We start from the raw sequence: 13413 nt of genomic DNA on the forward strand, positions 1-13413 counted from the left end.
CCCAAATGAACACTCTGCTGAAACGTTTATTGCCTTTTTTGTTCTGAAATCACAGTAAAATCGCTCATTTAATTTACCATTCTTAACAAGATATGCGTTTATTTAAATATTAGATTCTGGAATTTTTTTAGAAAAACGTGTGGTTCAGCACCTCTCAGAATAGCCGTGCTGAGAAAGCTGCATGTACTTCACTGTAACGACGCGCATGGGCAGAAAGCTCTAAAGGGTTCCGGTGATTATCAGGTCTAAACAAGGTCAGTGTTGCCGGTCAGGAGCTGAAGTCTTGACAGTAGGTAGCTACCGCCATAAAAACCTGGGAGCTTTGACTTTCTTACGTATCCTTGTTTTACGCAATCGACGCCCCAGAATGCAGGAAGCCATTTTAATTAAATATTGAATCAAGCCTAACAGCGCTCGAGTTCGTTGCCTCGAGCATTTGTTAAAGAAGCAAGGTGAAATACGTTGGAGTATTCTGCTATTCAGTTCGTGTACGTCTGAACACTGAATGTAAAACGTTGAGATTAAATTCACTATACACCAGTAATGCAGCCGCTTTCGAGCACGACTGCACAGATGCGCACACGTTTTGACCCCGGCACAGCGACCGCACAGGGTAACCTCCGTACGCCGCACGTGGTCCGCATTTAGTACGTTCGTCTCGGCAGCGGCCAACCGCATTCCCACGTGCGGACGTTCCGCGACTTCGTGCCGAAGGCCCATGAAATGCGGCGCCAGGGAAAGTGAACTTTCGCGCGAAAAACAAGAAAAAAAGCACCAAGTGCTGGACTTAACGATGCGAGCCAGCGCGCGCGCCTAGCTCCGTGATCCTACGAGACGGGGAAGCAGACGTCGGCCTCCAACTTCTTGCTCCGCCTAGCGTTTTCTTCGTAGCTTTTTCGGTTCTCCCCTACCCTACTACTGCTCTGGTTCCCCTGCCATGCCTGGTTGGCACACAGCACTAAAGTTGCGCGGATGTCGCTTGCAGGCCTATCTCTAAATCTCGTCTTTGTGCGTTTATTATTTTTTCCTCGCTCTCTGTCTTGAAAGCAACGACAAACCGTTGTGATATCCGTTACGTGCCAGCCTTCTCGGCAGCCGCTAAGGGCTCCGATAGCGCGTATTGGCGAGGAAGACTGCGCAAGACGTCACCGGTGCAAGCTGAGAGGGAAGACGGAGAGAGCCAGGAGGACTAAAGGAAGGCCGTTCTTCCGCGTTCCGATTACGAAGAACAATCCGCGCAGAGTGGGAGCGATAGGTGAAGCGCACATGCTGGCATGGAATTAATCCGACTAACATGCCAAGTTTCTCCTGCACGTCGTCTCAGTTCGTGACTGCCAACAGCAATGTAACCAGAGTGCTCTGCAGGTTCGATGTAGTGCGTAGGGCGATCACAAAGGAACGTGAGGTGACTGCCTTGTGTAGATGAGTCATTCGTGGTCATGTTCTCGCCGCGTGCATTCCGTGCATAGCAGACCATGCTTATTGCTGCATTACGAAATTTTGTAATTTCTCTTCAAGAACGTTTCTCGGCTGTTAAAATATGCACCAAAACAAAATAAAAAAGTGTTTTCTTAAAACATATCTCAAGAGCCTAATATCGTTTGCATGTGGTTTCCCCTGTTCCAGCAGCAGCCCCCACTTTTCCTTGCGCGCCTTTTTTGGCAGACATTACGGTAATAAAAAATATTCGGGCTCCTCCGTGATGGGATGTTCACTTTTACCTTTCGAAAAAATTGGATCTTTTTAAACGAGGAAATTTGAAGAAAAACTTGTTTGAGAATATGGCTGAGCGTAGAAAAACAGATATTAATAAAGATCCAATGTAACATAATGCGGCGTACCTAGAGACCATGTGAAATGCTGCTTTTATTTACTCGCGAAGAACACCAGACAACTGCAGTTTCGAACAAATGGCGAATATACGTGCACAAATAGCCTTGAACGCCGAAGTACTGATTGATCTCTATAGTCATGAAAGACCCTTCCACCGCACGTCTTGGCCAGTGAACGCGATAGGCGGCTTCTCTCATAGGTGTCAATATTGCAAGCGAATTCTTAGGCAACTGCGCGCAAAGTGCTTGTAGACAGTGGCAGGCCAGAAAGAACAGGATGTACATATTACTCCTGGCATAGCACCGATACTGTCAAGCCGCAACCTCACGTATCACTGGAATTCCGTACCTTGGGTCATTAACTGCGTATCTTCGAGTAGAGGGGCTGACGGCGAAGCTCTCTAGTCACGTGTGTGCAAGTGCCCTTCAACGTTTGTGCAATTTTAGGGCGCCTGATTACATCGTTTATAGCACCGATAATGCTCAGTGGCAAGCTTATCGCTTGAATTTCGTATCTGGAAGCATTAACCGCATGCCTTTTAGTAGAGATGCTTACGCTGGAACCCACTTATCACGTCAGTGCACCTCATCGTTTGTGCACTGTTTCGAACGTGTGATTACTTTGGCCAAAAAAAAAATTGATAATCCCTAAACGCAACTGTATCGCTTTAATTTGGCATCTTGAGGCATCAACCCCATACCCTCGAGCAGAGGTGCTGACGGTGATGGTGACAGAGACGGCAAGAGCGCCTTATTGTTTATGCACTTTGTTAGGACGTCTGACTGCTTCAATAACAGCGCCAATTATGCCCAAACGCAATAGCATCTCTAGAATTGCATACCTTCATCCATTAACCGCGTAGCCTCGACAAGGGCAGCGAACGGTGAAGTCATCTTGTCTCGTCAGGGCCAAACCACATATGTGTGCACGCACTTCCCTCGCGTTTAAACGTGAAATGTGCTCCGTTTCAATGATGCATGCACATAAGTTTGTTCGTTGCTAACTGGAGCATTCATGAGAGTTAGCGGAATTTCCTTCTCACAAGAGAGCAGCGAAGAATCTGCTACAGCCCACGAAAGTTAGCGCAGTTCTTCGCGCGCCCTGCTCTCTTTTTCAAAATGAGTATATGAAAGGAGTAAATAACTACAGGCGGTGCTGGTTCGGAATGGAGAGGACAAGAAGAAGCAGAGTGACAGAAGGACGAGGACGAAGAAAGGCGGTGCCGTAGCACGAAGGTCGGTCGGATAAACGGGAGTTGTGCGGGTGGGCGAGCGCAGTCCTTTGTTGGACGCGACAGCGCCATTACCGGTGGCAGAGTTGGCGGTCGGCTCCCCCTTAACAAGGCAGCCACCACCATGCGCCAGTGTTGCCGCCGCTTCCCGCCCCTGGGTCTCTCCGTTGTAGAACGCAATAAGACACGCGTACAAAGAGGGGGTAAACGTAGTATACACGAGAACTCGCGGGCCCGCTCACCAGCGCACCCCACTTACTTCGTCGCCCTGAAAAACCCGAGTCAAGAAAGGCGCAGGGCTTGAAAGACAAGGAGAAAGCAGGGAGAGGGAGAGAAAGCAATGGAGACAAGACAGTGTGGCCCCAATTGCCAGTAGCGCGTCGCGGGCTTTAGTTCCGTTGGCGGGAGCTGGGCGCAATGCATGCGCACGTGCGGGGAGCGTACCGTTACCTCCTCATGGAGGAAATCTGGAAAAATGTTTTTGGGGCGTGCGCATTTTTCTTCTTTCCTTTTTAGACTTTTAAGTTATTTCTAATGTCGAGGAAGTTGTGCAGAGCTTAACCCCGCCTCCGCGACTGCCCTTCTTTTAAGCAGCCTGGAGGCGCGGTCGCCAGGCGAAGACATGTGTCCCGTAATTACAGGAGTGCCGTTGCTACCTGTGTACGGGTTCCCGCCGAATTGCCCGCGGAGAAGACGCGTGCACGATAATGATTCCATGAAGCGTGTCACGTAGCGATGAACTCGATTCGGCTGGAGCTGTGCTGTGGGCTCCGCTTATAGGTGAAGATGAAGTCCGGAAGCGACTGTTTATAAAGTAGAAGTAGATGCCCAATAAGTATAAAGAATTATTGTACAAAGACATCATGTCACTACTCTGAAAACTATTTTAATTTCCAAAGGAGGCCTTTGTCGCTTGAATCACGGAGGTACACGCGGTTAGGAATGAACGCACGTATCTTAAACCTCCGACCAGGACACATAACGTAAATAGGTTATCTGGTTCAGTTTAAAAATTGTAACTTCCGAAAGCGACATCGGTTATCTATCTCCTTACATATGTATAAAACGCTTCGCCTTCAAGACGCAGCGGGTTTTGAGCGCCTAATGCAAAGCCTTACAACATATCGGAATGAATAGCTTCCGGCAATGGGAAAGCCGACGCATTGGTGCCGTGCCTGACTTAAGCCTTACACCGCGCCCTTTTTCAAGTATTCCGCTCACGCCACTGCAGCAGCGTGACCATTTCTTCTTTCACGGAATGTGACATTGTGAAACGAAAAAGCGATCACTCCGTTAGTTCGGTTTAGAATTTCCGGTCACGCAGAGAGACTCCAAACCCGAGGAGCTGCCTCTGACTCAAGGACAAAGCGCTAAAGGCCTGTGAGAAAAGATGGCGCGAGTATGGCTCGCACAGTTTGCGTAAACCGCAAGAAAGGCGGTGCCTACGAGACACCTAGTTTTCCCCTGTCCTGCCAGCAAGCCTAATTTGCAGCGCGCAGCTTCTCTGTACCAGCAGGCGGCCGGATGTTATTCGGGCACCGGCATAGGAAGAGCAATTTAGCTCTCCCGGCTAAAACGAGTCGTGCCTTGTTTTAGACACTAGAGCAATTGTTCTCGGAAAGCTATCAGCGCTTCTTCCTGGCCTGTTTCGTAACGAGCCCGACTTAAGGACGCGCAACTACAAGGAAGACCGCGTGCAGAGCGAGTGGTAAACGTGACGAGACTGCAGCGGCTTCCGTTTTCCCCGAGGAGAACCAATGGGAGCGTATACGTTAAGCGCCAAACGTGCGGGTCCTACCGCTTGTTGCCAGGCCGAGATGCCGCGATGCGCGTACGACACTTTACTGCTTTCCAGAACGTACGACAAGTTTGCCATTGCACGCACGCAATCTTAATCAGTGCTCGCGTCTGACCGTGAAACTTTTCCTCTTAGCGGAGCATACCACAAGCTCATTGTTTCTTACTATTCTTGACGCACAAAGACTCTAGAACGAGGCACTTCCTTCCTATCTTGCACTTTGTAACAGGTTGCAAAAAATCAGCACACGGCAAACATTTGTTTTCATTGCACATTATTTAACTCTAAAAAACATTCGCTCGAGTACAATTGCCTGACATTTACTCGTTATTTGTTTGCGGTATAGCTACCCTAGGTAGCTTGCACTTGGGCTAGTAGTGTCGCCTAACACACTCTCTATTTTGTCTAGAATCTGTAAAAAGTGTTCCTCACCTTTAGTCGGTATCCCATTAAATGAGGCCTCATTAGCCAATAATCTGTACAGAAACGAAAAGAACAAGCAACCGAGATTATGGCAGGCGTGCAGTAATGTACGGTGAAAGTACTGTACTAGTGGAAAATAGATTTTTAGTAGCGAATACTAAGATTTTATTTTGACACCGGGATAAAATAACAAGAGAGCTGATGGAGGCCTACTTGATATGAAAAAGACAGTCGCAATGTATAAGCCAGACTTCGGTTATACTAGTAGATAAAGAAGTGTCGTTCCTTGATAATTCATGATTTTGTCAACATTTAAGGGAGAGGAGAGAAAACATTTTTAGAAACTTATCATCCAGTGATTGCGACTTGTGTCATATTTTGACCCTTTGCAATGTGCTTCGCGCAAGTGGTATGGGCTTGTTATCCCATGAGTGACTTGTATAAAGATGTGTTTCTTTCGAATAAAATTTAGTTAGGAGTCAGCCCACGTCTGTCTGTCTGTCTCCTTCTTTTCGTCTTGTGTCTTCTTGCGCTGTACAGTAAACATCTCTCCTCCAGAGCCGTCATTGAATGAACTACTTCGTTTCTTTGGCCCAGAATCACCCGAAGTGTGCAGGTGTTGCTACACAAAACGAATGTAGCACTTTTTTGAAAGAATACTTAGCTTATCTCTTTAAAAAGCTTGCATGTCCTTCACTTTGTTTTTGTTTTTTTGTCTACGTGCGAAATCGTACATTGTGCGCATTACTAGGCATTTAATTCGTATAATATGCATTCTGTACTCCAAGTATTCACCTCAGCAAGTTTTTTGGAAAACTTCGCTTTGCTTTATCTTGCGATGGTGCAAGATAGGAGGCCGTAGAGTATTTCGGCCTGCCATCGAAAGCAAGTGCCGTCTTTTCCAGTCTATAAAGCCGCTTAAATATCTTTGCAAAATAACCGACTTTCCACCTCCTTGTCTTTTATTCAAAAGCTATGTGACCATGAGCCGAGCACGGATTTAATTTTAACAATAGCGCTTGCAGGTGCTCGCAGTGCTCCAAAGGAAGCCCTGATGCGTCTAAGCGGACAATGAAATCCTAAAAGCATGTCCGTCTAACCTGCTTGGGATGAAAAAGTTTTTACTTAAAAAAACTTAAAGCTTCAAAAATCAGGAATATTACTGCACTACAAAAAGGAAACAATGCGAATGCAAAGTAGACGTCACACGGATTTAGTACGAGCGTCAAGCTATTTACGGAGCCGAAGAGAGTGCGTTCGCAAGACGGCGGATGATACTAAAGAAGTATGAGGGCGTATACCGCACCAAAGAGTGCACTGACAGACAGTGAGCTGCAGCTTATTCACACACTGAAGCAGGGAAAAATGATAAAGCATATGGTGCATCAGGGCTGGCGCGGCCAGGCAGCCAGGCCTGCTTTCACAGACTGTAATTGTGCCTCTATTTGGAAAAGTCATGACCGTGGCTTAGGCAAAAGAATAAAAGCGAATGCAGCTATCAAGTTCATAGCCTGTGACGAGTGGAAGTCAAAGTGAATGGATGAGCAAGAATAGGTGCCTTTTGTGTTGCTGCAGACAAGAACACAGTGCTCCCGCTACCGCTGCCCCGGTGCTTGCAGCACACATATATTCCAGGCCAGCAAGCGATATGGCGGCACAGGGGGGAGCTTGAATTGGGAACACTCTGCCCTGCCGCCACCGGCATTGTGTTGAGACACACCAGGCTGCACGCTGTCGAAACATTGCGGCAGCACTGGCAGGGTTCAGCCCCTTAAATCGCAGAGGAAATTGCTGATAAAGCGGCCACCAACGCATTACAGAGCTGGCTTGCTATGGACGCTTGAGAGAAAAGAAATGTCAGGTTTTTCTGGTTGTTTTGAGGAACGGAACGATGAAGTCTTGTGGACAAGGTTCAGGTATGCTACTCTGCTCACCATCTAAAGAAAAAAAAAAAGGAGTTATGTGCAGTAAGCAAACACCTCCCTTGATATTTTTTTACTTTGCCGGGACACGGCAAATAGTTCTGCCACGGTGTTGTGGTATCATGAAGAACATACGATATTCAATATTAAGCCCCTGTTTTGGCGTTTCAGACAGCTTCTTTTCTGCGTCTGTTCTGTTAAAAATTGCTTCTGTTTCAATTCTGAAAGATAGAGAACGACACTAAGGCAGTTCTAGTGAACGTTTTATCTATCAGCGAAGAGAAAGCTAATAAGCAGTTTCGCTACTCATGGAGTGCAAACATTTTGGAGTGTCGTTAAGCTCCACCGTTAAGGGAGCAGCGCGACAGCATTCATAGTCGCTTCCGTCTACGCTCCCCTTCTTGATAAAAGTTAGCGTAGATGCTCTTTGTTTAGCCACAGAGTTGTGAATTGTTCGTCTGTTTCCCAACATGTATTTACTACCATACAGTCGTAAGCCTCCACATTTGTTCAAGAGACCCGACATAAACAGGGTGTCCGAGCTACCAGGAAAACAAACTGAGAACTGCTCAGAATCCCCAGGTCCATTCTGCACCATTTTTATTTTGCGAAGGTTAATTACTTTGTATGAAATAATGAGCATTTTTTTAGTAGTTGTTGGAAAAACGAAGTGTCGAAGTAAATATTGCAGATACCATCGAAGAGCGACCAGCTATCTTGTTTCCATCCAGCTGGTGTTAACGTAAAGTATTGTTTTTTTAGTGACCGAAAGCGACAGCTCGTAAATAAAAAAGCTCACTGGTGACCTCCAAGTCGCTAGGTCCCTTGACAGGTTTATTTTAAGGCCGATAATAAGGTTGCGTAAATCGTACCTTTGTGGAAACAATGTAGCCACCAATTTTTCGCGACAATCTACGTCTTCTGCATTCACAGTTTTCCTCAATCGAAAAAAGGAAAAGCAGCTGATTAGCTTTGCCTTAGTAATTAGCTTTTATTAAGGCAAAAGGCTGCAATATGGAATAGACAACTTTAAATAATTATTGGTTGGTTTCGCTGGGCTATGTTTCACCCTATACTTTAAAACCATGGTTACCTTTAGCTTGGAAACATTGTGTATGAAGCCAAGATTTAATGAAGTTTTGACTGGGTGCTCAGGCCTGGGTTAGTATGTCGGCATTTCTGACTCGGGATTCAAGCGTCTTGGACGATTCGTTTTCTTCGCAAAGACTTTAACTGTCCGAGTTGGCGGCACATACTGACCCGGCCATATCATGGAGATGGAGTCTTCTGATGTCACTGGACTCACTCAGCAAACAGCGCCCCGGCTTGTCACCTGCCCGAGACATGTTCTGGATATTTTTTCTCACAGTTACGATAGCACTATAGCACCGATACTGGAGAATTTGATTGGTAACGGGGATTTTAACGTTGTCAAAGTAAATTAACTTTGTTCGTTACAACGGAAAGCTACTTCAATCAGTAACAGCTAGTTTGCTTGTACCATTGATTTTACGTAGGTAGCGAGTAGCCTTCCTAGGCCATTGCTCACTCCTATTAGAAATTCTTCTGTATTGTTTCTTGTGTTATATATCTTCATCACAAAACAACTTCGTTTTTCCACAAACACAAAAAAAAGAACATTTGCCAGCGGCGCAAGTTTGAACTAACGGCGGAGCATCTAATCGTATTTAGCTTCCCATCTTACACTTCATCTTTAGTGTGACCAACACGCGAGTAACCGGCGGCTACACCGGCGGTCCATCTTACTGCGCAGGAAATCTTAACTGCACAACACGACGGGGGCGATGATCATCGGTATTTGATTCTGGTCATGGTGGTTGCTAGTTTCCCACATCACTGCTAGTGTAAGCACTGCAAGTGACAAGCGCTAGGCTCAGGCCCGCTCAGGGCACGGAGCAATGAGCTCCGAATGGAGTGAGTACGAGGTAAAAGAGATGCCGAACAGTGACACTTTCGTGTTGGGCAGTCAAGCAGCCTCACAAGGCACTACTAATTAAAGGCGCGGCCGTTTAGGTAATAAACTTTTCTGATCCCTGAAATAAAAACAAAACACAAAAGATATTCGATCAAGATTGCACTAATAATAACTATATAATGGGCTGTATGTGGCATTTGTGCTTTGGTCTCATCAATGCAAAAGGTGGGGAAAAAGGGAAGCCTTCGAAACTTCTTACATTTAGGCTTTATTATTTCCTGTGTAGTTCAGTCACCTTTACTGAGTAGTAACAAAGCCTAAGAAAGCCGATAAAATAATTTAACTTTTCATCACAAATAATGCATGGTTTTTCATATTGATTGGTAAACGTTCCTAGTTTTTGCCTTAATTATTTATTTGTCGAAATATGCCTCAAAATATGTTCTTTCTGGAGAAAACAAACACTAATGCAGCACCACAATGCAGGAAGAGATGATGGACGAAGCCGATACTAGAGCAAATGCTGAACTTGGTTTGGTTTGGGGTTTAACATCCCATAGCGACTCAGACTATGAGAGATGCCGTTGTGGAGGGCTTCAAAAATTTAACGTGGATAGACATCGCATTGCACATGGTTGGTTGGTTGGTTGGTTCATGGGAAGGGAAAGGCGCAGTATCTGTCACACTTGCTCTGTGGACACCTGAACCGCACCGTAAGGGAAGGGATAAAGGTGGGAGTGAAAGTCGATAGAGAGAAAGGGGGGCCGTAGTGGAGGGCTACGGAGTAATTTCGACCACCTAGGGATCTTTAACGTGCGCTGACATCGCACAGCACACGGACGCCACTTCGTTTCGCCTCCATCGTTTTGATGGAGGCGAAACGAAGTGGCGTTCGTGTGCTGTGCGATGTCAGCGCACGTTAAAGATCCCCAGGTGGTCGAAATTACTCCGTAGCCCTCCACTACGGCCCCCCTTTCTCTCTATCCACTTTCACTCCCACCTTTATCCCTTCCCTTACGGCGCGGTTCAGGTGTCCACAGAGCAAGTGTGACAGATACTGCGCCTTTCCCTTCCCATGAACCAACCAACCAACCAACCAACCAACCATGTGCAATGCCATGGGCATCTTGCTTTTCTTCAAATGCTGAATTTGCTGCAATTTTAATTGCGAACATTTCACAGCCTCAACGCGATGCTTATACAGCGGTCGTAGGAAAAAAGCTTGGAGCCGAACTGAAACTGAGCAGGCGTCTGTAAATTTGGATGAGATGTATATGATTTTGCACTTGTTTGGAATACTCAAAAGGCTGCCATAAGATCAGCCTATAATTTTTCTCCTATAGCGTAGAAAACGTCATTGTACACCACACTAAAAATTACCTATCAAAGAAATTCTCTTCACCGATTACAAATGTTTTCATATCTATGCATTTCAGATGGAAGATAAAACAAAGTGAAAAACACAAATTCTGCTGCTGATAGGGTTTGAGTCATCGTCCTAAGTAGGACGCGTATGTTACTCGATAATCGAGCAGCTTCAGCGGCTATTATAGTCTACTCGTGCAGATTTTTGCTCCATGAGTTGTAAGCATAAAAGTGTTCGGAGCCCAAATTCCTTCAGCTATGATCGGGTGGTTTCGTTCCAGAAAGTTCATATGCTGTTTACTTGAGGGGCGTGCATTATGAAATTCGAGTGAAGCGAATAAATACACCTCCAGTATAGCGTTTTAAAGCACAGGATAATTGAAACGAGCTAAATGTTTTTATTACTTGGTGCAATAACTTTACAGCATTTGAGAGATTTCTCTTTAACCAGGCCACTCGAATCGGTGAAATCTGCGAGAATAGCTTTGGACATGCTGAATATATCTTTAGAAATTAACAGCACAGATTGAAGAATGGAGGACTGGAGGCAAGTCTTGTTTTTGAAGTGGCATCTCACCTCTCACGGCTGTCGGTGAGGTGACGCAGACGCTGGAGGTCCCAATGCAGACAAGCTTGATTCTTTCAATCTGATTTCGAATTTCTAGGCATTTTCAGCCGTGGCTCTAAGCCAGTGCATTCCCCTAAAACTCAGCTATCACTACAGGAAAGAAAAATGTCTAGCGAATGTACAACGATATGGTGCGCAATCAGCAGACAAAGCGGACGATGAGGGAAATCAGAGTTTGAAAACAGAAGTGAAGCAATCCAATGTGCCCGAGGTCTTAAAAGGCATTTTTCTCGTGTAGCAGCTTGGGCATGATAGTTATACTGTTATCCTTAACTGCACAGAGAAAGCTAGTCTCATGCTGAACTTTAAGAAGCACCGCTTCGGAGAACGCCAGATCGTTGTGCTTGGACATCTGGTTGAGAAAGATGGAGTTAAAGGTCCGACCGACAAAAGGTTGAAGCTGTCAACTGCGTTAAAGAGCCCGTCTTTGAAAGAACTCAGGACTTCTTGGGACTTTGCTCTTACTTTCATCTCTTCATCCCCAAGTTTGTTGACGTAGCCTACCCGCACACATGTCTTTTGCGGAAATATATTCGTATCAAATGGACTCTCAAATGTGATTCTGCGTTTCGCTAACTCAAGGTTATTCTTGCCTCGCAGCCTATACTGGGTCATTTCAGCTCGACCGCTCCTAATAAATTCCACACTGACGCCAGCGGCATCATTGAGGGTGCTGTAATGATGCAGCAGCATGATGGGAATCAACATGTCGCTTACGCAAGTCGCACCTACAGCAAGTGTGAACGCAATTATGCGTTGACAGAACAAAAGTTTCTTGCTGTTGTTTTCGGCGTAAAGAGGTTTTGCTCGTACCTTTATAGGCGGGCCTTCACAGTCATCATCGATCATCATTTGTTTTGCTTGTTGGTTAATCTGAGGAACCCTTGCGGTCGGTTGGCCTGCTGGGCATTACACCTACAGGAGTTCACCTTTACTGGGTCGTACAAAAGTGGCCGCCATCACGCCGACGCTAGCTGCCTCTCGTGGCTATCCCTCGCGACTACTCTTTCCGATGCGACAACTTTTATGACTACCTAGCCGCCGTTTCCTTACAATTTCCGGATCTTGCCACTTTTCAGTGAGAATAGCACAAACATCAAGTCTTGCTACCAATTTTGAAAAATCTCGTAATCCGACATCTGCAAGCCCTTTCTGCATTCGCGATGGTTTCCTCTACCGAAAACATTATTCATTTGGCGGAGCTAGCTCGCACCCTGCTCGTCGTTCCGGTTAGCCTCTGCTCCTCTGTCTAGTCGCAATGCACGATGGCGTTACAGCTGGGAACTTGGAGTTTGCCAGGACTCTTACGCGCTATAAGGAACGTTTCTACTGGCCGAATATGCGTCGCAGCGTTACGATGACCTCCTGTTTGCAGTGCCAGTGGTTCAAGCTCCCCACGGCTTCTCTGCTGGACCGCTTACATCCGATGACGTCACCGACCATACCATATGAGCAAGTGGGTGTTGACCTCATAGGCCCGTTTCCCCTCTCATCCAAAGGCAATCGCTGGGTCATTGTGTGCGTTGACCATCTCACGCATTAGTGTGAAACTGCCGCCATCCCTTCCGCCTTCGCCGCTGGCGTCTCTTTCTTCTTCACGCTATCGTCTTCCTTCATGGGCTTCCTCGTGTTACTATTAGTGACTGTGGCTGCCAGTTTATTGCAGATATTATAGAACAACTTCTGTGCTTAGTTCTTGCAAATTCCGTGATTCTACATAGTACCATCCCCAGACAGATGGCCTCGTTGAACGTACAAACCGGGCACTGACAACATGCTTGAGATGTATGTCGGCTCTCATCATAAGAACTGGGATGACATGCTTCCATTCATTACACATGCCTATAACAAATCGATGCATGAAACAACTGCTTAAACCCATTATCCCTTCTCTGTGCCCGTCCATCTTGAAGTCCTCTCGACACCATCTTACCGTTCTCTCTCGACACCGAGCCTTCTGCTACCAGCATCCTCTGCCGCGCAGAAGAGGCTCGTCAGCTTGCCCGGTTACGCACCTTGACCTCGCAGGAATGTTCTAAGCAGCGCTATGATCGTCAGCACCAGGATTTCTGGTACTTTCCCGGAGACTTAGCATGGCTTTTGCGCCTCTCCGAAAGTCTGGTTTGTCTCAGAAGTTGTCGCACTACACAGGCCCATGCATGGCGCTCACTGTGGATCAGTGACTTGAATTACGTGGGGTCTCGTCAATCTTTCCAAGACCGCCTTGTCTAAACGCACAACTTGTGCATGTCACAAGGATGAAGCGCTGCCACTCTC

General features: G+C 46.4%; 1 protein-coding gene across 1 annotated transcript in view; it reads right to left on the reverse strand.

Moving 5' to 3' along the window:
- The window catches only part of LOC146194912 (uncharacterized), a 76882-nt gene extending 65038 nt beyond the window's left edge, over positions 1 to 11844 (reverse strand). Inside the window, exon 1 of the mRNA XM_084596671.1 lies at positions 11602 to 11844. Coding sequence (XP_084452797.1) covers positions 11602 to 11844 — 243 coding nt within the window. The remainder of the gene's footprint in view (positions 1 to 11601) is intronic.
- Between the last annotated feature and the right edge of the window lie 1569 nt (positions 11845 to 13413).

This window comes from Amblyomma maculatum, chromosome 3 (genome assembly GCF_055883805.1).
Source record: "Amblyomma maculatum isolate TAMU_Amacu chromosome 3, ASM5588380v1, whole genome shotgun sequence".
Classification (NCBI taxonomy): domain Eukaryota; kingdom Metazoa; phylum Arthropoda; class Arachnida; order Ixodida; family Ixodidae; genus Amblyomma; species Amblyomma maculatum.